This window comes from Phyllostomus discolor, chromosome 14 (genome assembly GCF_004126475.2).
Source record: "Phyllostomus discolor isolate MPI-MPIP mPhyDis1 chromosome 14, mPhyDis1.pri.v3, whole genome shotgun sequence".
NCBI lineage: Eukaryota > Metazoa > Chordata > Mammalia > Chiroptera > Phyllostomidae > Phyllostomus > Phyllostomus discolor.
Window position 1 is genome coordinate 16805348 of NC_040916.2, and position 24747 is coordinate 16830094.

The 24747-nt window shown below is 57.0% G+C and overlaps 1 protein-coding gene and 1 long non-coding RNA gene across 3 annotated transcripts in view; one reads left to right on the top strand and one right to left on the bottom strand.

Moving 5' to 3' along the window:
• CACNA1E (calcium voltage-gated channel subunit alpha1 E) overlaps window positions 1-24747 on the bottom strand; it is a 410647-nt gene that overhangs the window by 11652 nt on the left and 374248 nt on the right. For both annotated transcript variants that reach the window (XM_036015954.1, XM_036015953.1), the window contains 10 exons: window positions 23163-23228; window positions 19471-19562; window positions 18745-18910; window positions 14580-14707; window positions 9613-9709; window positions 7496-7601; window positions 6599-6706; window positions 5980-6080; window positions 5601-5707; window positions 1921-2032 (listed from right to left, as the gene is read on the bottom strand). In XM_036015954.1, coding sequence (XP_035871847.1) covers window positions 1921-2032; window positions 5601-5707; window positions 5980-6080; window positions 6599-6706; window positions 7496-7601; window positions 9613-9709; window positions 14580-14707; window positions 18745-18910; window positions 19471-19562; window positions 23163-23228 — 1083 coding nt within the window. The remainder of the gene's footprint in view (window positions 1-1920; window positions 2033-5600; window positions 5708-5979; window positions 6081-6598; window positions 6707-7495; window positions 7602-9612; window positions 9710-14579; window positions 14708-18744; window positions 18911-19470; window positions 19563-23162; window positions 23229-24747) is intronic.
• Window positions 40-2206, top strand: LOC118498261. Its single transcript, XR_004900786.1, has 2 exons — window positions 40-1208; window positions 1924-2206. It is a non-coding gene; the product is annotated as an uncharacterized LOC118498261 (long non-coding RNA).

The following is a 24747-nucleotide window of genomic DNA, read 5'->3' on the forward strand; positions in this document are numbered from 1 at the left end:
GTGCGCGAGCTACAGAGAGAGCTTGTGTCCCTGCCTTGGAAATTTCACATCGGCCACCAAACAAAGACACCCAGGAGTAACTCTGACATCTGGAGATTACACCAGGAGAAAAGCTGTTTTATATTTTAGGAAATGATATTCTAAGGATGTCGGAGTGTGAGTGGGGTGCTGCTGAAAGCCAGCCTCCATGACCATTGGGCTGAGTGGATTCCGGTGTCAACAGGAGGGCCTCTGTCCCAGGACCCGTGACACGTGCAGTTGGGGGAGTTGGCGTTTGCAGTGTGTGCTTCACAGAGTGTGCGAGTCTGACTCAAAACACGTGTGGCAACAACACTGTATTTACAGGTGTCAGAGGTGGTGCAAGACACACACATGCACATACTCCTTACAGGCACACAAGTCACGGCCACGGCCACGCCTCAGGACGTGCAGAGCAGGCCCCCGAGGGATGGGCAGGAGCACACAGTGGTGAGTGTGTAGCACAGGCTGACACCTGAAGCACAGACACCAGTACTGACAACGAGATGAACACAGATCCGACTAGTCCTGCACTACGGCTCAGCCCTGGGGAACCCGCAGAAATGATGGTATGATAAAGAAATCTCCCTGTGAAAGAAAGGACACGTTATTGAGAATTTTCCCCACCAGGCAAGCCTTAATATGCTGAGAGGAGGCCCTTTTTCAGAACCAAGCTATCTGTACCAACTACTCCCTGGGGCTTGGCGCTCAGGTCCTCAGAGAATTCCTGCACGGGTTCCTACTCAGCTTACCCAGAACGTCCTCAGGCACTCACGGTGGGAGTGCGTGGCCTAGCTGTCTCCCAGCACAGCCATGCACGATCCCATAATCCCTTGACTCAGCAATTACAGGAGAGGAACCACCCATTTGTTTGCGCTACTGAAATGTTTTGCCCCCTCTGCCTGGCACCCATTCCATCAGACATGCATCCCACAAACAGACCCACATCTCCCTTCCACCTCAGGGCGGCTCTGGGGTACACAGCAGCAGTGGGGAGGGGCCAGGAGAGAAATGAACGGGAGAGAAGAACACAGAGGAATTATAGTCAAGTGCCAGGGAACTCAGCAGAAGCTGTCAATCTGGACTTTGGCAAATGTTGGGTTTTGTCTTTTTGTCTCTGGGCCAATGAACACTTAGCTTGCATTAGAAGCTCGGGAGGGAGCTTGGTGGCTCCTGAATGAAGAACAATGGTGCGTAAAGTCCGTCATCTTTGGGAATCGTGGTTCCGCTGTGTATTTAGCAAAACCTGACGTTTAGTCTGTCCTCTCTTTGTCAAGCTGCAAGTAGACTCAGTAGGTTTTTCATGAATTTCACCATTTATGCTAATGAAAAACTTCAGGCTCAGGAAAGTGATTTTTAGGGATTTCTTAGACTGTATCTGGCCCTTCTGGCCACAGCTGTGTGAGGTCCATCTGCCTGAACCTGCATAGAGCAGAGGCAGGGGTTTTTCTGTTCTCCAGTGGGCAGCGGCCACTACCCGCGGGTTGTCCGAGGAGGGGGATCACTACTGGGCTGGTGTGGGGAGGCCGTCCTGGGTTCCCCAAGCCACCCCTGTCTCCGCCAGGCTGCCCGGCTGGTGCCACTCATTCTACGATGACTCATCCTAAAGCTCCTCACCAAGGGCGAGACTTTACGATGCTCAAGGGCATAAATGAGGGGGGCTCGGCCTGAAGGAGCATAAATCCTTTCAACAGCTAAGGGACCCCTGGGACTGTAAAACCTGAAGGGGAAGCATTTGTCATAACAGGAAAAACAGCAGTGGAAGGGGGACAGCAAGACCCTCCCTCGGTCATTGGCTGCACTACCAGGAAGGGTTTTCCCGGTGGAATCGAATCTGGGGCGGAGTGGGAGGGGTCGGGACACCAGGGAACTCTTCTGACGTCCTGGGACTCGCCCACTCACCAGAGACTGCTGCTCCTGGAACTGCCCGTCGTCGGCGGGGTCCATGCATGCCAGCTGGAATATTTCCTGCGGGGAGAGCGGACTCATCGAAGGGTACCCGCTCCGGCCACTCCTGAAAAGCAACGCCGAATGCAGAGGTCATGCGCGCATGAGAGAGAAGCAGGGAGAGAGAGAGTGGCAGGTCGCTGCTGCCACTACCAATTCCCAGCCAGGCCCACGCCCTTCGGTCTCGGCTGGCATGTACCTTACAGGTAGCTGGCCCTGGAACAGAAAGAATTTAACAACACACACCGGAATAAAAAGAACGCACTGTTTTCAACCTGCACTTGGAACCATTCATCACTCGGCTGGTGACTAACACATCTGTGACGAATGATATCATCTGTCACACTCAGCCATATGGAAGACCCGTGCTAGATGGCAAACTGGATTCTGCTCGGTTTCCCCATTGGGCGGAAAAATGCCATACTTTAAACACTGAACAGTTTGTTTAAATATTAAGCAGTCCCGGTCTTTTAAAAAATTTCCTCCACACTCCGTAAGAATATGGCTTTATTGTGCCAACATCCCTGGCCCAACTAAACAATTCGATGCCATGAACACTCACTGAAATGTCTGTGTTCAGACACTGTGCCTGCGGGTTCATGAACTTGGGGGGATGGTTTCAGAAGTGGTGGCGAGGAGGTGACCCTCTCTGGGCAGAGGGCTCTGAGTGAAAGGGATGGAGAGCTGTCACAGGATGCCTGTTACTAAGCCACAATTCGGTACCTGCAGACACTCTCAGCCAACGGGACCCGCGGGGCTGGTGAGGGGAGAGAGTCAGCCAATCTTCCCCAAAGACGTGGCTGCCGCTGGCATTCCCTGGCCAACAGGCACCCTCTGACCTGCTCGGGAAAGAACTTCCTGATCGTGGGAAGAGGGGCCGGGGAGGCCATCATTCCGTAGTTGCGTCTGTGGTTAATGACACCAGTGAAAATCCGAGACCTGAGTAAGGATCGCCAGTTACTCCAAAATAACCCACAGGTGCAAGTTGCTGGGGTCACAGGGAAAGAGCTGAACGGCAGAGCCCCCGCCAACCTGTCCCTTTGCTCCCAGGAAGGGCGTGAGCTGAATTTTCACAATGGCTGCAGAGCGATCTGGAACTTAAGTGTCCATGGTCTTCCTCCATGTGCCTTCTCCTGAGAACCACTGGGAATGGGGTGAGCACTGCTATTGTAAGAAACGGGTCCCTTGTGTCCTACAGAAAATGCATCATTAGCCCGTAGAGAAGTCCCAGTAGGTAGAGCGGACCCCTGGAACCACGGAGCAGCCTCACAGAGGTCACCACGTTGACCTCCTGCTTCAGACGCACGGTCTGGCTCCAAGTCCAGGATCCGGAACACGGCCGCCTCTTGTGACCTGGCCCTTCTCGCCTCACCAGCCTTCGCTTGCTTTACAGCCCTCGCTCCTTGCATCCCGGACCCAGGGGACTCTCTCTAGGTCACTGAACATGGCAGACTTCTTTCTGCTTCAAAACTGCCCCCTGAAAAACTTTTCTGTTACTTTGAATTCATCCTGCAAAATTCAGATCAAAAGTCACTTCCTTAAGGAAATCTCTCTCCTGCCTGAACTGGTCAGCTCTCCCTCTCACAGGCACTCAGATCAGACTGCTTTTGTTTCTCCTGTCCCTAATCAGACCTGTAGTTAATCACCGAAGCATAGGGGCACTCCAAGCAGGATGCAGAAGTTCTGTTCCATCCAAGGATAATGGGGGTTTTGTGCAGTAGAGCGACAAGATCCGATCTGCACTCGACAGAGACCACTTGTGCATCCGGTGGATTGAGTCCACCGGTGGATTGGGGAGCAATTCAAGAGACAGGACAGCACTTAGTAAGTGACTGCAGTTGCGCCGATTATTAGTGACTGGGGCTTGGACTCACGGGATGGAGATGAGAGAAGAGCAGACCTGAGAGGCAATGGGTGGCTCTGGTGACTGATGTGCTCCGTGGAGGGAGGGAGGAGTCGAGGATGACACTCAGGTTCCAGGGGACGTTGGTGCATTTCCTGGAATGGGGACGCAGCAGGCTGCCGCTTCGGGACCACCTGTGTTTCTAGAGTGTTATATTGTTCATGCAGAGACTGCACAGAGGGTGCAGGGGTGACTGAGACAGACGGATGGGTCTTCCCTCACTACGCTCACATCTGGTAGGAAACCAGATGTGCAACAGAATGGGAAGAAGAGACTTATTAGCCGTCCGAGCTCTGCGCCTGCCACCGCCATGAACTGTGCCCCAACCGTCCTCGTAGTTTCAGAGTCCTTAAATCCGCCCCATTTCCTTCATTGGAGAGCTTGCCTTCCAGTCTCACGTACATGTTACTTCTCAGGCAAGCCCCACCCCCCACTCTCCACGCAGGCGTGCCTCTTCCCTTATCGACACAGCATCACAATAACCCACCCTTCTGCCTACTAACCGCTATCAATCTCGTCATTCCTTTTTCAAGATCCGTCTCCCCAGGGACTGGGGTTGTGTTGACTGCCGCATCCCCAGTGCCTAAGCCAGCTTTTGGGTCACATAAACATTGGTCAAATCGATGTGGAAGTGAATCAATAAACATGAGAGAGAAGATAGAGTGACCCTATGATGGAAGGTATTTTGCGTAGCAAATTGTGGATAAAACAGATCAAATCGTGGGGGGTGTCCTCCATTTCTAGGCCAAGAACCCTTGGAAAACGTTAGTCCTTCCAGTGAGGCGGTCCCACACTGCAATCTCACCTCCTTCCTGCACGGCTCGGAGAGAAACGTCTACTTGTTTCCTGCAGACAGGCGGGTCTACAGCTGCTACCTCATCACATCAAACGTTTGCTAAAATGACTGACAGCCTTGGTCATGACTCTGGGCCTCTTCTTCCAAACGCGTTGGATTGTGACCTCCAAAACAGGTCTCCAGCACCGCAGGCAGAAAGCAATTAATGGTGAGAGTCTAAATGGCATTCTGACAGAGGTCCCACTCGCGAGCCCTGGATTTCACTGCCCGGGTAATTACCGCGCTTGTCCCCGTGACTACGGGCTCCTTGGGAACTAGGACCTCGGCGAGCCCAACCACACAAGCTCATTCCCACGGGCGGAGGGGCTCCACGCCCTTGGCTGCCAGCGCCTGCTTGCCGAAGACGGGAAGGTGTGCACGCCGTGTAGGTCTCTCACGGCCAAGCAGGGCTGTGGCCTGCAACTCAAAAGAACCGGCAGATTCCTTGAGTTTTGTTCCCACTGCCAGTATAGAAAATAAAGGTTTTTTTTTGCCTGATCTAAGCTTCCTTTTGTTCATTTCACATACAGTGTAGTGGGACAGTTCTAGACTTAGAAGTAAATGACTTAATTCCTGTTCAGCTTCCTACCAGCCACATGGCTTTGGGCCACTGAACCTCTTAATCGCCAGCCTCTTCATTTGTGAAGTGGTGACTCGACCACGCGCCCTTCCCTCCTCTGCGCATTCTCGGCGCTCACCGTCTGGCGCGCTGGCCCCAGTGCTACCCACGCCGGCCTGCTCTTCCCTCAGCCCTGCCTGCTCAGTGGCAGAGAAAGGACCCTTCGGCTCCGAGTTCTCACTTCTCAGCCGTCCCTGGCCCGTGGGCTTCTAGGCCCGCACACCGGCGTGAGTGACAGAACACAAACAAGAGGCCGTGGGCACTCCGGCTTTACTCACAGGCCTGCGGCGGGCTCCTGCTGCAGGTAAGGCAGAGCTTTGGCATTGGCGATGATCTCCTGCGGCAGAGACGAGGGCTCCATGCGCTGGAACATGGGGGCGTTTTTCTGCATTAGAAGAAAGGAACTCAAGTGATTGTGGGAGAAAGTGCAATGTCATTGGGTAAAACGGGAGCGTGGCTGACACCTTGACCATTTAAACCTTTGACCCACTGCATGTCTAATCCCCTCACCCCAGGAAGTTCCTGGGCCCTGCGCCCCTCACCTCTGTTGCCAAGCACCTGCAGGGCACAGGGCCCCAGGGGTGCACAGGCCCATCCCTCAGGGGCCCTCGTGTGACTCAGGATCTGCCCACCCACCCTACAGTTGTTGATCTTCACCTGTTCCTCCAGCTGCTGCCTCTGCTTCTTCACCTTACTCTGCTTATAGTAGTCCATGATCATCATTGCCGCATAGATTTTGCCCACGGTCAGGTCAGAGGCTGAGAAACACAAATGCGGCAGGGAGAGATGAGGGAGAAGACAGGTGGGCGGGCGTGAGGACGCTTGAAAGCTTTGTTCTCCACCCTCCGGAGCAGGTGTGTGCCAGGCCCCAGGACACGAAGTGAACAGGTCCCCGTGTGTGTCCTCAGGGAGCCCCCACAGCCATCCAAGCAGGGTGAGGACATTAGCAAGCATCACCTCCATGGGTCTGGGTTTCCATCTCTAAGGATAACACCCTTTTCCCAACCACATGAGGTCTTGCTGCGCAGTGTCATGGGGAGAGAGAGAGCTACCCACCCAAAACTTTCACCCACAACCACAGTGACCCAACTTGAGAAAATGTTTTCAATTAATGATGACCAGAGGGACCTAAGAAGTGAGGGATTTCATTTCCTAAGGAGAAGAGAACAAGTTGCCCTTATTTCTCCATCACTCTGTGCCCCCAACCCCTAGCAAAGATGTGGCCTTGGCCCACCGGGCCCACCATGACAAGTGTGCCCAGGAGGAGATGCCGTACCTTTAGGCATGGGCACAAGCAGATCTAGCATCTTCTGGGACAGGTGAGGCCAGATGGCCAGGGTCTCCTTCTGCAGCTCCGAGTCCAGCTGCTGCCTGTCAGCACCACCTAGGATAAGGTACGTGATTACTCCACAGCGCAGGCGCGGAAGTGGCGAGGGCTGAGGGAGCAGGAGCAGAACCAGCTCGGCCCTGGCAGTCTCGGGAGATCCTGGCCCTCGGGGCCCATGGATCTTGCCATCCTGGGTCTTTCTGCTGAGGAAGCAGAACGCAGTCTGACATCCGTGTGCAGTCACTTGGGCAGATCCTGCCACAGATCTGAGTCCCTGAGACCAGGCCAGCCTCCTCCTCCACTGGGAAAGCCTCCCAGGCACGCAATACGTCTGCACCCGGGGACAACGGACAGCGCCACGCCGGAGCCTCCCCTGCCCGTTGTATGTGTATCAGTGAGGCGAGAGCAGGGAGGCTGGAGGCCCCTCGGGAAGCAGGACACCTTTTCTGTCCTGAATCACCGAGTTAAAGGTCAAGGGTGCCAAGCACAGCCACGCCAGCACCTGCCACAGAAGCCTTCCAAGACATTCAAGTTGCCGCATGAGAAAAGAGGACAAAATGCAAAACTCATCTGTTCAATAAACACGCGTGTCTAAAATGCCTACTATGTGCCAGACACCGGGGATCCCATACTGTTGAAGCTGAACGGGGCCTTAGCGATGAGCAGACCATTCCTTTCTTCAGGAGGAAGTGACCAGTGCGGTAGTTGAATCTCAGGGCTGAACCCGGGACCCTAACAGTTGATGTCCAGGTCACCGCGTCATTAGGGGGTGAAAGTCCACACACCTGTGTCCCGCTGCACCCCGCAAGAGTGGCCCCAGAACCCCCCTCGCCTTCCCGAGCTCACCTTTGGCGATTTTGATGTCCAGAGCTGTGCGGATCAGAGCCATCAGGGTGGAGGTGAAGTGGACTGTCATGTCCTCGGCTACAGGCATGTTCATCAGCACCAGCCTCTGTGAGGGACAGAGAGGAGCACATCAAGAGAAACCTCGGTGAGGCCGGAAGCCGGGTGCAGAGGTCAGACGCAGAGACGAAAAAGAAGGGCAAGGATCCCTGCCCTCTCCCCACCCCGCTCTCCCTGGGTGCTGGTTTGCTGCTGCTTCCCCGCCCCCCAGTGGGGCCAGATCCCCAGGGAAGGGGGACTACTCATTCTGCAGGACGCCTCCGGGGTCCTGAGAATGCCTCTCCTAGGGGCGGGAAGTGGTTTCCTGAGGAAGTGGCTCAGGGAAGGGAGTCAGCTCCGCGAGGTGGCTCCATTCCCTGTTTCAGGGCTGCTCTGTGGTTCCACTCGTCCCTCGAACACCCCCAAAGCTCAGACGGAAACACGGTGAGGACTCTGCTTATCTGGCTTGGAAGACACATCCTGATGCCCCCTTTTTGAGTCTTTGAGAGATGGAACTTGCCAGCACATGGCCACACATGCACACGTCCCCCTGACCCGATGGATGAGGTGGCGCAGGGCGGGAAAGGGGAGAGCGCAGGCAGGGTGGGGGGGAGCGGTCGAGGAGTGGGGCGGGGGGCACGAGAGAAGGGTGACCAAGGCAGGAGCAGAGTGGGCAGGCCGTGGTCCCCTCCCCCGAAGGAGGTGCTCAGGCGGAAATGGCCAAATCCACTTCCCAGAGAGTATCTTGCTTTTGGAATTCTTTCAACCTTTCCTCCAGGCCCGACCATCCTCTCACCAAGCTTCATCCCAGAAATTCAGGGAACTCAGGGCCACACTCCACCGCCGGGTACTTCGGATGTGGCCGTCACGAGCAAAGAGGATGCCAGCCCCTAGTCTGCGCATGAGGAGCCATGCACTGGGGTGGAGGGGGGTCCTGAATGGTCCCCGTTCCAGGGAGATGCTCCCTGCAGCTGCACAGCTTGGAGTCACAGGGCAAGGTCCCCTGGAAGAACCACCCGCCTGGCGGGGAGGGACATGTCTCTTCCCAAGGCAGCACCTCTACAACTCCATTGGAACATCTCACCTAACGTGGTTCCCCGGACCTGGGCCCTTCGAGGGCCAAGCCAGTTCCTTGTTTGCATCTGAGTGCCCTCTAGCTCCCACTCCCCTGAGCGTCTAGAGAAGTGGCGCCATTGCTGGTGAAGGAAAGAGCTCCCGAGTTCTGGGGCAGGCTCGACACTGAAGGGGGATGAATAACTATTACTAATTCTGGAGGAAAAAAAAACAAATCTGGGCTCTAAGCTCTGAGCCACTGAATGGCAGGTGACCCCCAATGGACAATGCTGCTCCATAAGAGCCGGGGGAGTCCACCCATACTCCAGAGCCGGGCCCCACAACTCAGCCCCGCTAAGCAGGGAAGTCTTGCCCCGAATGCCACGTGGCCCGTCATCACCCCTTCCCCTGCCTGGCCCTGAGCAGTGGGTCGCTGGGCCGGTGGGGACAGAGCTGCACCCTTCATCCTACGCCACGGGATGGAAGTCATGTTCCTCTGTTTTTCCTGCTGCTTAGAAGGAACCATGCTTTCCATGTCACGGAGGAAGAAATTTAAGAGTTTTCCCCTCTCTCAAAAATTTTCTTCTTAAATGGCATTTAGAAGAATTTCTGCATTATTTCCTTAGCGTGTCTGGGTGAAGGTGCCTTTTTTATACACTCAGACAGCTGTTGGCTGTAGCTCCCTGCAGGCCACCACTCTGCCTCCTCTGAAAGCACACACGCCGCGTGAGGCTGCCTTTCCGGCAGCCCACTCACGAGAAGCCACACAGTTGCCGCTAAACACAGAACAACACGTAACAAACTCCACGGTGAAGCGTATTGCAAAACACCCTTTGTAGCATTTACGGACGTCATCCTTCCGTGGCCCTTCCTGGCCCCTCCTGGCCCTCCAATCTCATCCTTTCTCTCTTCCCTGGTTCCTTCCTCCACCTCCCGGGCCCCGCTGCCTCCCCACGATCTGCCCTCCCCACGGCTGGGTCCCAGTTCCTGTTGGTCTCTAGCCCAGAACAAAGGAAGGGGTGGTCTACCTTATATGCCACTTTGGAGGGACATCTCTTGCCGAGGCCTAGCGGTGGTGACATGAGAGTCAGCATTTCATACATCTCAGTGTAATGGATGCGGCCACTGGTCATGGAGGGGCGGCGAGTGGGGGCGGGGCGGCAGGGCAGGCGGCCGGGCAAGGGAGTGGGGAGAAGGATGCAGACAGGTAGTGGGGAGAACAGGCATTCCCGGGACAGCCAAAACAGGACAGACGAAATCATACAGAGAACAGGAGAGGAAAACAAAACAGGACGGACAAACAGGAGAAGAATAGGAAACCTGTTAATCAAGGCAAATCGTACAGGTGACTCCGTCCTGGTGCGGATTTATATCAGCCCCACACAGACCCGGGAACGCCGGCGGCCCCCTGCGGTCCTGCGGACCCTCGTGCGCACCCATCAGGGGACTGGCTGCCGGCTCCTCCCGGGTCAGCACTACCCTACGTCCCGGTCAGGCGCCACACCCCTTGCCGCACGGGTGTGGCTGCTACTCCCAGGGCTGTGTGCGAGTGGTATAAACCGGATAGACGGCGCTCTGGCCGTGGGTTAGCGTGTCCAGCTGCGGCCGGGAAGCCGGCCACTCTCCTGCTCTGAACCCACGGGCGGGACGCCGCGTATCCCCCTCTGTGCCGTGTGCGCAGCAGGAGGCAGCGGCGGCGTGGGAGTGGGGGGCTGTGGCCGCTGTCGGAGTTGCCCGTTGCTTCCACCTGGCTCTGTGGAGAAGAGGGCTGTGCGCTCCCTGCACATCCCAGCGCATGGCATGCTGGGGACAGGAGACACAAAGCCAGGAGGAGGAGGAGGAGGAGGAGCGCCTTGCATGCCATGCTGCCTTCCCCAGCTCTCCCCTCATGCGGCTGCAGGTTTCACCAGGGTCAAGTTTAAAGAGTCTCAGCAGAGGCAGCTGTTAGCCTCCCGTGTACGGGAATCACTCCGTCATCATCCCAACCCAGCTCCTGCCCGTTGCCAAGGTTGGCACCCTCCCGGGCCTATGTCTTCTCCCAGCTGCCTGGCTGTGCTCCGCCCCAGGGAGGCCACACCCCAACCCCCCCAGCACCAGGAGCGGCTTCCTTATCTGGCAGACTTGGCCTTGGATGTGGCCAGGCAGAGCCACTAGGATGTTCAGAGTTCCCAGGGTCTGGCAGACTTGGAGGGAAGTCCTAGATGCCCCTGAACATGTCCTTGGTCTCATAAACCAGCAGAGCCCCTTGGCCCCCTGAGAGTATATGGCAGGACCCCGAGGCAAGAAATGTGCCCTGCTGCAACCTTCCTAGTCACCCCCCCAAAAAAACAAAAACGATCTTTTACCTACTGTCACCTCTTGCCCTAAGTCTTCACGGTGTCTCAGCTCTTCTCCTCCCTATAGCTCCTGCAATCGCTTCTGGCCAAACCGCCCAGGAGCCAGAGGGCGGGCAGGGGGAGGGTGGCTAGAATCACACCTGGTGACATCACACATGGGCCGATCGTGCTACTTTGCTAACAGGAGGCATGTCTGTCTCCAGTGAGGGGAAACCAGAACTCTTTGCTTTCTACAAAAGATGTCTGCATTCTGGGAGGGAGAGGTCATTCTGGTTAAACCTGTGGCTGACAGTGGAGCGGGAAGAGAAGGGGGGTGGCCACACACGGATGAGCGTGTGCACGTGAAGGAAGTGACAGGTCATGTTGGCCGTCGTTGTTAAGCCCTTAACTGTTTTTTTTCTTCCTGCTTTCCCCCCAACACATGCCCTTCTTCCTACTCTAACAGCTGCTGGTTCTGGGAGGGCCGGGACCTCTTTAAACTCAAAGGAAAGCGGCATGAAGGCTCCCTCATGTGGCGCGGTGGCGGCGGAGCGGAACAGAGAGGAGGGGTCCCAGGGTGCACCCCACCGCCAGTCGCGGCTGGGGACTGGGAGGCAAACCTTGCAAGCCACCCTGTAGGGACAGTTCTCTCCCAGGCCCAGAGGCGGCGAGATGACCCGCACTAATTTGTACATATCCTTATACGGGATCCTGCCGCTGAAAAGGAAGCAGAAGTGGGTTAATAGGACACGCAGAGAAGGCAGGAAGGAAACGACAGCTCAGCCGCCAGGGGCACAGCCGGAAGAGGAAGAGCGGCTTCTTTCCGGGGCCCGGCGAAGCCAGACCAGGGGAGACCGAGGACAGACGCACCAGAGAAGCATCAGCTTGTGCACTGAATCGCCCTCGATTTGCTAAGGCAGTTGAGCCCACCTAATGCCCAAAGGGACTGCCTTGTGACCAAGAGCACCTGTGACACTGATCTGGCCCACACCTGGCCAGGTGCAGGATGTGGACCCTGGCCTCAAAGCCCGCCAGTCCACTGTGAAGAGCAGCTGTGAGGCTGCCGGGAAGTGGACAGCAGACCGGCTTGTTTCGCACAGACACAGCTGACAGTCCATCCCTCAGACCCACCCATCGGGCGGGGAGCCAGTCGGCGTCTTCCTGCGGGCTGTGAGAGGCTCGCTGCCTGTCAGGCTAATTAGCAAGGAGCCCAGCTGGTGCCAGGGCAGCTGCAGAAGGCTGTGCTTCTGTGTGTGGTATGTCCGTCCTGAGCTGAGTCCGGGCAAGCTCTCTCCTGCTCCGGGTGCCTGCTGGGACCTGTGTTCAGACTGCGGTCCTCTCCCAGTGCCACGCCACTGCCCAGATCACTGACAGCTTTGGTCCCATCCGGGCAGGACTCCAGGCACTATGAGTTCTACCTTACCACCCACCCCGCCCTTCCCCACGTGCCTGCTGGAGAGTTGTGGTTTCCTGTGGAAAGGGCAGAATCAATGATTGATTCATTTCCAGCGGCTAAAGCATCTGGTCTGTAGGGGCCAGGGGTCTGGACGCAGCCTTGTACGTACCAGGTGCGAGCACCAGGCCTTACCAGCAGGCACATGGAGCCTGGGGCTCCGCCCCAGCTTCACTCTTTCTAGCCTGCTCTTGCTTTTGGTGTTGATCCCTCCTCTTCCAAAGAGCAGCTCATCAACACTTCCAAGTCTCTCAACCCTCGAGAGGAGGCTAATTTAGCCGCTCGTTTTCCTGTTTCTCTCACTGTGATTGGGACGTGGACAGCGGTTCTGCTGCTGTCCGGGGCCGACAGCCTCTGCAACCTGTGCCCGTCTTCCTTCTGAAGACGCTGGCCCCTGTGTCTTTGCCAGCCCCGCCACCCCCAATCTCATAGCCGAGACAATGACACTTGAACCAGAACAAGTAACACTATGGACTTCAAAGCAGATGAAGAGTTCTCTTTTCCCTGCTTGCTCTCTCACAGCTCACGCAGCTCCGTCTCACGAGTGGTCCTCATGGAACTGCTTCTTCCCAGCAGCCGGAGTGAGTGGGGAAGGACATGCCCGATGCACGTGGCATTGGGGTCCCAAGATAATGTGAGCCCTCAGGAAGCAGGGGTTTCTGAGAGCCGAGGACAACCGAGGGAGGCCAGGTGAGCAATGGTTCTCCTCTCGCAGGCTCCCACCCCGGGGCCACCCACGCTGTGCAGACCCCTTCTCCACACTTTCCAGTCACTTCCCTACATGGTCACTGTCAGTCACAGTCACAGTTCCTTACGTGATTTAACAGAATCCTCATAGCTGGTGTCATTGCCACCGTTTCACAGACGAGGAAGCCCGAGTGGCTGAGGGCCTGGTGCCAGGCGGGGAGCAGCTGAACACAGGCCCAGCTGCTCCCCTCTGACACCCCACTGGGGGCTTCCTGAGCACCCGCCTGCTGGAAAGTGCACCCAGAAGGTGAAAGCCATCGTACCAGGAATGGATTTAGAGAACCCTGTGCACTAAGTCACTACTAATTGCGGAGAGGAAGTTTGATTCACGGTTCTAACCCGCAAAGCAGAGACCCAAGGTCAGCAGCCCCCTGGAAGGACAACCTTGGGGAAGAGTCTCAAAGTACGAGGGGCTCCAGGTGGAAGCAACGCGGCCCACTCCTGTGAAGGATGGCATTTCTTGGAGAATTCTCAGAGGGTGCCCAGGATGGATGGACTGGTGAGCTAAGACCCTAAGCCAAGATGGCACGGGGTAGAGAAGAGCCTGGGGCGTGAGCACTCAGGACTCTCGCCCCATCTTCGACCACGAGGGCCAACATGTTGCCCTTGAACTCTAAAGCAGGCACCAGCAAACTTTTGCTCTAAAGGCTCAGAGAGGAAACTGTTGAATCTGAGGGCCACGCCGTCTCTGTCACAACGACCCGGCTCTGCCTCCCAGTGTGGCAGCAGCCTCAGACAACCCGCAAACGTGGACACGTGGCCGTGTTCCAATGTAGCATTTTTTGCGGAACCAGGCACTGGGCCACAGGCAGCACGTGGACTGCCGTGGCCGCCCCGCTCTGAAGCCCAGGGGGCCCAGCGTCACCGAGAGCGATGGGGGCGTGAGAGAGACCTGGTGGGCGGGGCGGCCCCATCCCCACACAGTCCTGGCATTTAACCCAGTCTCACGCAGTAAAACCCACACGTGTTTAAGGGACCAGTTGGGAGGGCCACTCGCTTGTTGTTTTATACAATTTCAGTTATCTCAAACTGCACCTTTTGAGAGGGACGAGAGACAGAAAACACTACTGTCACTGACCGTGGGGGCCAGGTGGCCCAGAAAACCCTGGTCCACGTCCCCGCCTCCCGCCCAGGGACTCCAAGGAGCCCGGTAAGCAGAATTGGGGAAAGGAGAAGATTGCCGGAAGCCCCTCTGGGCGTCACCCCAAACACTCGGAGGCACAGACGGTGCGACGAGCCTGGCCGAGGACAGGGAAGCCTGTCGCAGATGGACGGAGGGGGGCGGGGGGGAAGCTCCGTCCCTGATACCAGAGCCACGCTGAGGCCCCAGCCTCTCCAGTGGGCCGCAGCCGAGAGGGCTGACTCTCCCTTCTTCTGCAACAGGCGAGCCTCTGGGTGGCTCTAGGGCCAACCTCTTCCCTGAGCACCGAGAGGCCCCCGGCCCGGGCCCCGGGGTGCGGGGGCCGAGCAGCCTACTCACCACGCAGCTCGGTCGTATTCTGCCCAGACGCGGACAAACTCGTCCAAGTGGTGAGGCCCCAGGATGGACGAGTCCCGAGTCAGGTACTCGAAGTTGTCCATGATGACGGCCACGAACAGGTTGAGCATCTGGGGGGCACGAGGGGAGAGGAGAGGAGTTAGGGGAGCCCTGAGGCAGAAACCAGGCTCCAAGGCACACCCGTAACCCCACGGTCTGCGAGGCCGCTGGCCCTCATGAGAGCCCTGCAGATCCTGCCCAGGGCACCGCGCTCGCATCATCTGTGCCGCACACTTCGTCGTGCGAACAGCACTGCTCCAGTTTTCCCGTTTGCCAAGTACCCCACGGCCGCTTTTTGCTTTTGTTACCGGTTCAGTTTACGTAACTGTTACTGCAGCGGCAGAGGGAGTAGCCGGGACGACAGCCTCAAAGGCTAGAGGAAGTCCTGGCCTGACACCCCCTCCCCCCAGCCCCTCCCCCACCCTTGCCCCACCAAAGCAGCCAGCAGAACTGGGGAGACGTCTCCGAGCCGACGGCGTGGCTCGCTGTGTGCCGGCGTGAAGCTATTCACGGCTCTTGAGTGGCTTCCAAGAAGATCCTCTTCTCCCACCTACCTGTGCAACAACAGTTATTGTCCACCCACGGCATTCCAAACAGAGACCCAGGTGCTGGGGATGGGGGAGAAAGTCCTCACCCGGAGCCAGAGCCCCACGCCTGGCACAGCGCCGCGGGCGCAGCAGGCGCTCACTAGGTGTTGATGCTTGAGTTTTCTTAAAGACTTATCTAGTATTTAGTAAAGACGATGACACATTGCAAATACACAAACGTTGCAGATTTTTTAAAAAAGAGCCAATAAGCAACAGATGCAGGTTACAGTGGAAACAGAAAGGAGTGTGCACTTGAATTTCAGCTCATTTTCACATCATGAAATATTGATCATTTTCCTCTCAACCATTTAAAAATGTAAAAGCCATTTCTTCTTAAGCAAACAAGTGGCAAGCTGGTGTGGCCCGTTGGCTACAGGTGCCGCCCTGGCCTTACACGGCAGGCTCCGGGAGCCGGCTCGGGGGTTAAACGAGGAGGGAGACTGAGGGCATGCAGCATGGACGCTCGGTGGCAGTGTGGAGGGGGTCGTGGTGCCAGAACCAGCGGGCGGCAGGGCAGCAGCATACACTGGAGAGTTGAAGGGAGTGGAGCCGACAGGGCTGGACGGCCACCATGAACAGCGGGGCTTTGCGGACTTGGGGCTGCCCAGCACCCGCCGACTGCACTGCTGCCCTTTGTGGGGATCCACCCCTTCCCTGTTCTGGGTTGTGTGCTTCAGGGGGGCACCACCTGGGACCCAGGCTTCAGCCAATCCCTGCATCCCATTCCTCTGGGCCAACGTGACTGGGGAGCCGATCAAGGCCAGTAAAATGGCATTGAACCTCCAGGGCAAAATCCTTGCTCTTGCCTGCTGGGCTTCAGTGTGCAGGGACCGCTGCAGTCTCTCAGAGCCCTGGGGGGCAGGGGTGTCTGAGAAAGGCTCCCATGGAAGAGTCTGGAGCAAGAGAGCAATCAACAGAAAGAGTCCCCTGGTCCCAGCAGTGTCCTCGGAGCCCCACATCCCGTGTGCTGAAGCCTGCCTGCCTGCGCTGCCCCAGGGCTGCTCCTCGCCTGCAGAACCCCTTTCTGCTTCGGCCAGACGGAGCTGGGCCTCGTGTCACGTGTGAGTGAGTGAGTCCTGCCTGACAGAGGCCAGCGGGCTGCGGGGCTGAGAGACCAGGGGTCCCTGTTGCTGACTCCCGGGGTGAGTGGCTGGGTGCACGGAGGCGCTGGACGTGCAGGCGGGGTGGACAGGAGAAGGACACCGTGTGCAGGAGGGACCCGGTCGGACTCTTCTCTGTAATACAGAGAGACTGCAGGCCCCGTCATAACAACTAGTCTTCCTTCTTCCCTCCCTCCCTCTGTCCGTCCGTCTGTTTAGAATATAAGTGGACACCCAGGGTCCGGCCTCAGGAGGATGAGGGACACTCCTGGAGGGGAGGGAGCAGAGAGAGTCTAAGGTGCTAACCAACCTCTCTGCAGCCTCGGGAACAAGCCTGTGCTGCCTGCCTCCAGAACGCACTGGTGTTCGAGGGAGAGAAACGTCCCTCTCGGTTAAGCCGCTGCTGCTCGGGGAGCTCGGTCTCATGCAGCTGGGCCTGATCCTAGCCGGGCCTTTCTTCCTGCGGCCGACCCGGGAGCCACAGCGACGATACTCAGCGGCTGCATGGCTTCTACAGGGTTTCCGTGCACCCACACGTATCTTCTCCACTCCTTTCTCGGCACCTGTCACTAACGCTGACGACAGCTCGTAACTGTTTGTTATCGCTTTACGTTCCCACAGCCTTTTATAACGGTGTGCACGCTCACACCCATGGTGTGTTTCCACGTCCGCTGGAACTCTGCAGGGGGCAGCTGTAACTGCCGACGGCCCTCTAAGACACAGGGCTTCCCGCACACGCGGGCGTCCGGCTCCACACACACAGCCCCCCGGCGTGCCGCAGCGCAGCGGTAAGTCTTCCTGGACGGCGGCTCCGGCCAGGAGGCTGAGCGACTTGCCCAAGGTCACAAAGCCGGGCTCCGCGAGGGCAGAGATCTGAAAGCAGATCCTCTCCGGCTGAGCACAGCCTCTTTAAAAAGAACATTAACGTGAATTATGCAGCACCCTCCAGCTCAAAATTCTCATGGCACCTTCCGAGTCTCTAATTAATTTTCCAGTTATATCTGTGGGTTCTTTTATGTATGTATTATTAAACACTTCCACCGTGGAGAATGGAACTGAGGTGTCTACATGCCCTTCTATGTGCCCCATGTCACCCCGTAGGCCTTTCACCCCTCAACTGTAGGCAGCCCCAACTCACGGCTTTGTCCCAGTGCCTGGCCTTTGAATACCACTCAGTACAGACGTGCTGGCGATGTGAGTGAATCAACTGAAAACTCTAATTAATATCACTCTAAATTGCTTTTCAGTGATTTTCACTATATAGTTTCCTTCCACATTTCTACATAGGATACTGTTTTGGGTGTTAAAACACATCTCCACTCACCACACAAATAACTTCTTTCATCAAGTCATTTCCCCTCCTGTCCTCCAGAAGCTACACTAGCAGCAAAGCCCAGAATGCGACGTGGCCACTACCCTAGCGGTTAGTGCACTCTCCGCACTTGACCTGCCGGTCACCCTTCGTCTGCATGCGAGCTGCGTCCTACCCCTGAGAGCGGGCCATGTGGCAGGCCCCCTCAGGGTCACGTGAGAGGCAGAGCTGCCTGGATGGGGGCAGTCGGTTCACTTTTTGATGTACGGCCACGAAATGCGTGCCTTTCAGAGGCACCGAGTTTGTTTCAGACTTTGGTACGGCCAGTGGCATTCTTGGTTGAGCTAATTCGAGGGCCGTCAGGGTGGCCAGAGACACTAGACTGACCTGTCACTGCTCTGGCAGTGACACCCCCATCATGGTCCTGTCTGTCTCCACCTGCCTGACGCAGCGCAGAGACTCCTGGATGCGGAGCGCTGGTGCTTTCTCCCGAAGAAAGAGTGGAGGTGGCGCCCGGGCTCCGCACTGCTCCGTCAGTAGGCGTGCTTCCCAGACGTTACCCAGCCTTTCCCAGTGGTACCGGAGGCCATCACATCCCTCCACGCCTGTCAGGCCGGCCAGCCGTCACCAAGCACAGTGGCATAAGAATCACACCTATTACATGTGTACTAGCATCATTCTACTCTTATTAATGCTACCACCTTCTTTCAAACAGTTCAAAGGTCCCCAGAGAGAGAGAGAGTAGAGGTTCGTGGCCGTACGTGTAAAGCGTCTGAGGTACAGGGGACACAGGATCTACCGCGGGTCACGCAGACTCACAGGAGCCCACTGCTCTGCTCCCCGGCCTCCGCGCCACCCACCGTCCCTGCTCACCACACTCCATCCCGGACGCAGCACCGGCCTCTCCCAACCACGGGCTCTCACCCACCCGGGAGGCGATGGGCACCGTGGCCCCCAGCAGTTCCCGTGAGGAAAACCTGGTTCTCCACACGGGCTGGAGTGAGTGTGTGTGTGTGTGTGTGACCGCCCACTGGAGGAGACATGTCGTGTCCGTCTGTCAGAGGGCTGCACTGGGACATACCGCAGCCCAAGGGCACGGCGACACTCACCAAGAAGGAGCAGAAGAAGATGAAGGACACGAAGTACACGTAGGCCAGGTCGGTGCCGCAGCGCTCGCTCTCGCTCTGCCCCGCCGGCGCCGTGGTGTCGGGCTCGCAGCCCTTCTCCCCGAGGCAGGACAGCATGATCTCCTGCCAGGCCTCCCCGGTGGCGCTCCTGAGCCCGGAGACGGTGCTGTGGTTATCGGCAGCAGGCCCGCCCGCGCGCCCTCTCCGCTCCTCGGCCCTCTCCCCCCAGCTCCCCCAGCCCCTGCTCCCACGGCAGAGCCAGCAGGTTCGCGCTGTGCTGGGACTCGGACAGTGCCCATGGGGGCTCTCCTGGGTTCTGCCCCCCACCCACTGCTCCTTCGTCTTTGGAAGAATCTCTCCCGAGGGTGGTGGGGCTCTCTGGGACCCCACACACATGGCCATCCAAGGTCTCAGGCCTTAAAAGGAGTTTGATCAGCAAGAAACCATCCTCGCCTCCCCTGAGAGCCCTAAAGGACACATTCAAGGGGCAGTTTGTAAATTAACTACTGAGTCAAGGACGGTGAGGAAATTTTCTAATGTCACCATCACCGGGCGGTTTTGTGGAGGCACCGTCCCCACCCCCTCCTGTCCCGACTCCAACTCCGCTGTCACCCCGATAGGAGCAGAGCAAGTGGCGTGAAGAGACAGAACAGCAACCGGGTCCCCTGGGCAGGAGGGTCCAGCTACGACAGTTACGTGTCCAGGTACCTGAAGAGCAGCATGAGGGACCCAAAGAAGCTCCGGAAGTTGTTGTGCCGGTTGATGTGACTCTCCTCGTCTAATTTTATGTTTCCAAACACCTTGAGGAGAAAAACAGCAGACAGCAGCGAGCATGACCGGGCTGAGCGATGCGCCCAGTGCATGGACGCTAGAGGCCCTCACAGGGCTGGCAAGTCCACATGCGCAGCTCCACCCCCCCCACCCATAGCCTCACCCTGAAGCAGACGACTCAGCCTAGAGCAGCTGGTGGACCCCAGGCTCTCCGCCCGGTAAGGAGTGAGAGGAAGACCACAGAAGGAGAGATCTTTTGGAACCACTCTGCCCGTATATAGTTCTGCCCACACCTAATTTGGCCTCTTTATTTCTGTGGAACCTGTCGCCAGGCACTCACCACGGTGCTCGAGCAGCCTGCCCCAGACGCCGTCCCACCGCAGGACACAGGCAGGGAGCCACCCCGCTCTGCCTGTCTCAGGCGGTGATGAGGGGATCCCTCTGTCTGCAGAGGAGGGGACTCCCGGCTTGGGAAGGGGCTGCCCTGACACGCACACGCAGTTCAGGTCGGAGAGGGGCATTTCTGTCTTCCTCGCTGTGCTCCTCCCCAGAGAGTCCACGTTCAGAAGGTCGATGGGCCTATCACCTCCAGTCCCCCGGCATGAGTGCACACACGCACACTCACACGCACACACGAACAGTCCAGGCCAGTGGGATGAAGGAAGTCACAACAACTGGATGCTTGGGAGAGGGCAAAGGAAGTGGACTTGGGCACATCTGGCTACAGAGGGAGCTTACTCATCTGTCATTGGTCGTTGGGCTGAGGATGTGGTCACCATGCAAACCCATGTGCAAAAAAAGGGGAAACCCGGAGGTCTTTCTCTGCAGACAGTGAATAAAGATCGACTCAAACGCAGTGCTCCTGGGAGCCGAGGTCGACCCAAAGTCTCTCCGGACGAGAAGGGTGCCCGCCCGTGTGCACTGGCCTCCCCAGCCGTGCTTCGACACCAGGGTCTACTCTCTCGAGTCACTCTTTGGGCAGCTGAAGGCTCTCGGGTCACTTTTCCAGCAACTCTCAGCCTATATTTAACATGCTTCCATTTATCGACTATATGCTAAATGCAACATTTTCTCCCTCCCCAACAGTTTTCAGCACGTGCAATTGAAGAATCTCTGCCCCCAGCTATTTTGCTCGTGTAACTCCCACTGACACCTGCTTTGGGGATTTGTTCTTAACGTTGTTTTTCAAAACCCAAATACTACTTGTCTCTTAGGAGAGATGGAGGGGGCAGGCTAGGCAGCACTGGGGAAGTGGGGGAGGAGGGAGATAAGAAAGTAGAGGGCCCCCAGATAAGAAAGTAGAGACAAATGCATTGAAAAAACAAAACCCAACCAATCATGTGATTCTAGAAGCCCCAGGAGGGACTGTCAGGTCCCTTTGCCTGTGTTTATATCGTCTCCTGCCTCCACCCTCTTGGCTCGGAATCCGTGACTTACCCCCGACTCTACTAAAGTGCACTGAATGTGGAGTATCTCCTCCCTGTGACACGCTGAAGCCATCACTGCGACCTCCCCCACACCTCCTCCGACCACGAACTAGTCTGAGTGCAGGCTGGGATTCTGCATGCGGTATGTGTACAACAGTCAAAGAAACCCAAGCTTATGCTGAATGGACTCCAAGAAAAATTGCATGTGTGTATTTATTGGGAAGGTGGTCTTTAAAAATTTTCTTTTTCATCTTTTTTTTTTTTTAGCTTTTCATTTAGTCCTTGTCACTGAACCAAATCTCCTACATCAAATGGGTATGGGAGAGAAAGAAGGGTTGCTGAGATCCACCGGAAAACCTACTGAAAGTACATACAGGTCTCCACCTGGAATCGTAGAGCTTCAGCACCAGCTCCCCCACTGCACGGGGAGGGTGCTAAGCCCGGACAGGTTCTGTGGCTGGACTGAGTCTGCGCAGCTGGTCAGTGGTGCCGCTGAGGTTGAAAGCCCCGCCCCTAAGGACGCGTGGCCCCAGGGGGCTTTTCCTTCCCCAGCAAGCTACTCCTTCCTTCCACGTTCAGATTCCTCTGCAAAGCTCTGTTCTCCCAAGACGACTGGGAAAGTGCGGAATGACAGTCCTTCTCGGACAGGTATCGTGTGGCCATTTATCTTCCTGATGCTACTCCGTTGACCGCCCTTCTACTTTTAGGGGCCGCCCAGCCTTGTCATGACAATGGGAGGAGCCGTCTTTCTGGCTGGAGGCTTTGTCTCTCTCTCTGTCTCTCTCTCTCTGCAGGCCTGCACGATATATACTGTACACACGCACGGGGGCGGGGAGGCGGAGGAGGGACGCACACTTAGCACAGTGCCTGGCACGCGCAGGAATTCAGGTAATGGTAAACAGCATTAGTGTCATCATCGGTCGTATTGATAACCGGTGAGTATTGGAGCTGGCGTAATTCTAATTTATATGGTTTGAAAATGAAAAGGGGGGTAAGAATTATTTTTAAGCATAAGCAAGAAAGAACTTAAGTTTCATTTGGCTGTTTGGGAACATTTTAATTCCACAGTCAAATGTTTGAGAGTTTGAAGGGACTTAATAGAAGTCATCAAGCCACTCTTGGAGTTCGCTGGGATTAGCGTGTCACACACCCCGGCCAGCATCATGAGATCGCTACCTGAAACGTCCTCCGTGGGGGAGAATTCATTACTTTCCAACCACATCTCACGCTTTCGGACCCGTCATTCTATTGTATTTTTGGAGAACCCAACTCTCCAGTAATGGAGTCAGAAGGGAAACAGAATTAAGAAGTGCAAGCAAGACAGAGGAGCAAAGAGCAGAGACTCTCAGAGGTGCTCTGGGAAAGGCTGCTGACGCCGCCGGCCTGGGAGACGTGGCCGATGGCTCTGCCGGTGCCATGGAAAAGGCAGGTGGCGGCCCAAAGGTGGCCAGACCGCCTGGCTGCAGGAGGCTGCTGCCTGGCTGAAGGTCCCTGTGGGGGTTTCACGTGCCTACCCCCAGGTCGGAAAGCCGGCCTCCCTGAGACAAGCAGAAAGCCGCGTGCCCAGCCGGGGAGGCCCCGGGGCTGCGGTGCCGTTTGTTTTCAGTAGGAGCCCACCCACCAGCAGTGACCACTGCCTCTGAAGATCGTTTGGCTCCTTCTGCTCAGGGGGCCCCTGACTACCTGCAGAAATGCCCCGGTGGGCAGCTGATCTCCACCTCTCAGCTCCACACCCGGGAAGGATACGGTCACTGTCCAGCAAGCTGCGGGGCCCTGGGATGCCGCCCGGAACTCTGCGCACTATTTCCAATGACGCCTCTTAGGGTGTAAGTCTCAGCCATTCAAGACTTAACTCGTGTTTTGTGTCACTGGATGCAGAACCACCACCTGACCTTTTTTCAGGCCTGGCTCAGCCACGTGAGATCGGCCTGAGCCCCGCCCCCTCCTCAGGCTCCCGGGGAACCCCTCTGGCTGACAACACTGGTGTCACCTTTGCTGTGGTTTTGTCACTGCGCCCATGGAGGTCCAGCTGCTTGTAAGTCACCACCACGGCGTCATAACCCCTCAGGTGAAGCCCCTGCACCAGACCACCCTCCATACCTGGCCAGTGGGAAATCCTCAAGGTCACACTGCAACAAGACCTTGAGAACCCACCCGGGCTGGGGAGCCAGAGACAACCAGGCCCCAAGTGCGCCCGCTCACCTGCATCCCAATGATGGCGTAGATGAAGAAAAGCATGGCAATCAGAAGGCAGACGTAGGGGAGGGCCTGAAAAGAAAGCAGAGATGTGACCAAGACCTCAACGGCGGGCAGCTCCCAGACGCAGCAACGTACAGTGACGGGCAATGCAGGAAGTCCGGCCCCGGGCTGACTTATCCAGACTCTCGCCAGGACGCCGCATTCCCCGGAAGGTCCTGCTTTGGGGCCCGTCACTCTGCAGATGTCCACATCCTCTGACAGAGAGGGGAGCTGCTGGCCACAGAGGCTTGTCATCTACCTTCTGTGGTGAATGTCCCCTCACCCTGGAGTGTGGCCCAGATCTCCAGGCAGAGCTGGGAAAGCTCCCAGGCCTGTGACTCATCCCACTTGGCATGCAGATTATTAAAAAGTGAGCCACTGTGATGCAGATTCCACAGCAAGCCTCCAGCTGGCCCTGGCCTCCCTGCACGACCCCTTCCCACACCTGCTGTATAGGCAAAGCCCCTACAGAGAATCTGGAAACAAACTCCAACACTGGGTCTCAGCTGCGTGTCGGTCCCAGAAGGCTCAGTCGACATCTGATGAAGAACCTCTTCCCAAAGTTTCAACCTCCTGACATTTCCCTATGTGCCCTGCAACATCCCACAAAAGCCTTTTCGGTGTCAGCCACCCCAAGGCCCTGCTGGGAAGCCAGGCAGCAGCACCATGTTCCACTGTGCAGGCCGACTGCCAGTCCGGGATAACATTTCACTAACGCAGGAAACCGCCCTGGCGGCTGGGGGAGTGTGCGGGCGCTGGGCAGTCTGGTTTCAGGGCTGCAGTGGGACTGAATTCTGGGGCAATCTCAGTGCGGATGTGGAAATCCCTCTTCTTCATCATCCTGTAAGCCCCCGAAGGCAGTTCCACCATGTGCCTCAAGTCTGTCTTCAGTGTGGACAGCACGGACCCCGGGGAACCACTGACAGGCCCTCAGATGGCAGGAGCTGGGCAGGGCTCACCGACAGATCTCCCCAAGTGGAGAGCCCTGGGGGCTTTGGTAAAGTGAAACAAGGATCCAACTGGGTGGGAGGATGGCCCTCCAATGAAGTGTTGATTCCCAAGATCTGTGGGCAGAATTCTGCATTTTGAGGGGCCATGGGAAGGCTCCCTCTGCTGAGAGGAGAGAGTGGGGAGGCAGGTTTCTTGCCACCTGGGCGCAGCTCCCTTCCGTCACCTTCCACGTGGACCCCGCCCTCATTCCACCTTCTCTGTGCCAGCGGCACCAGGCCCCAGTTCATCCCCCCGCCACCCCAGCTTTGGGGAGAGGGCCACGCACTCCTTCTGATCTCCTCTCTCATCACGTTATGAATCCAGCACAGAGTAAAGGCGAAGGGGGAAGAACTGAGTGGGGGTCGGGGTGGTGCCCCGGGGCCGGAAGGGCAGAGCAGGCAGTGGCTGTGAGCTTCAGACTGCGAGGCTCTCCGCGGTGCGTCTGCAGAGGCGGCCCCTGTCACACCAGTGTCAAGGAAACCACTTCAAGGCAGTGTCCCGGGACTGGTCCAAGAAGGCAGCACCCGTCTGTCACACTGTCACCGGCAGGCAGACTCAC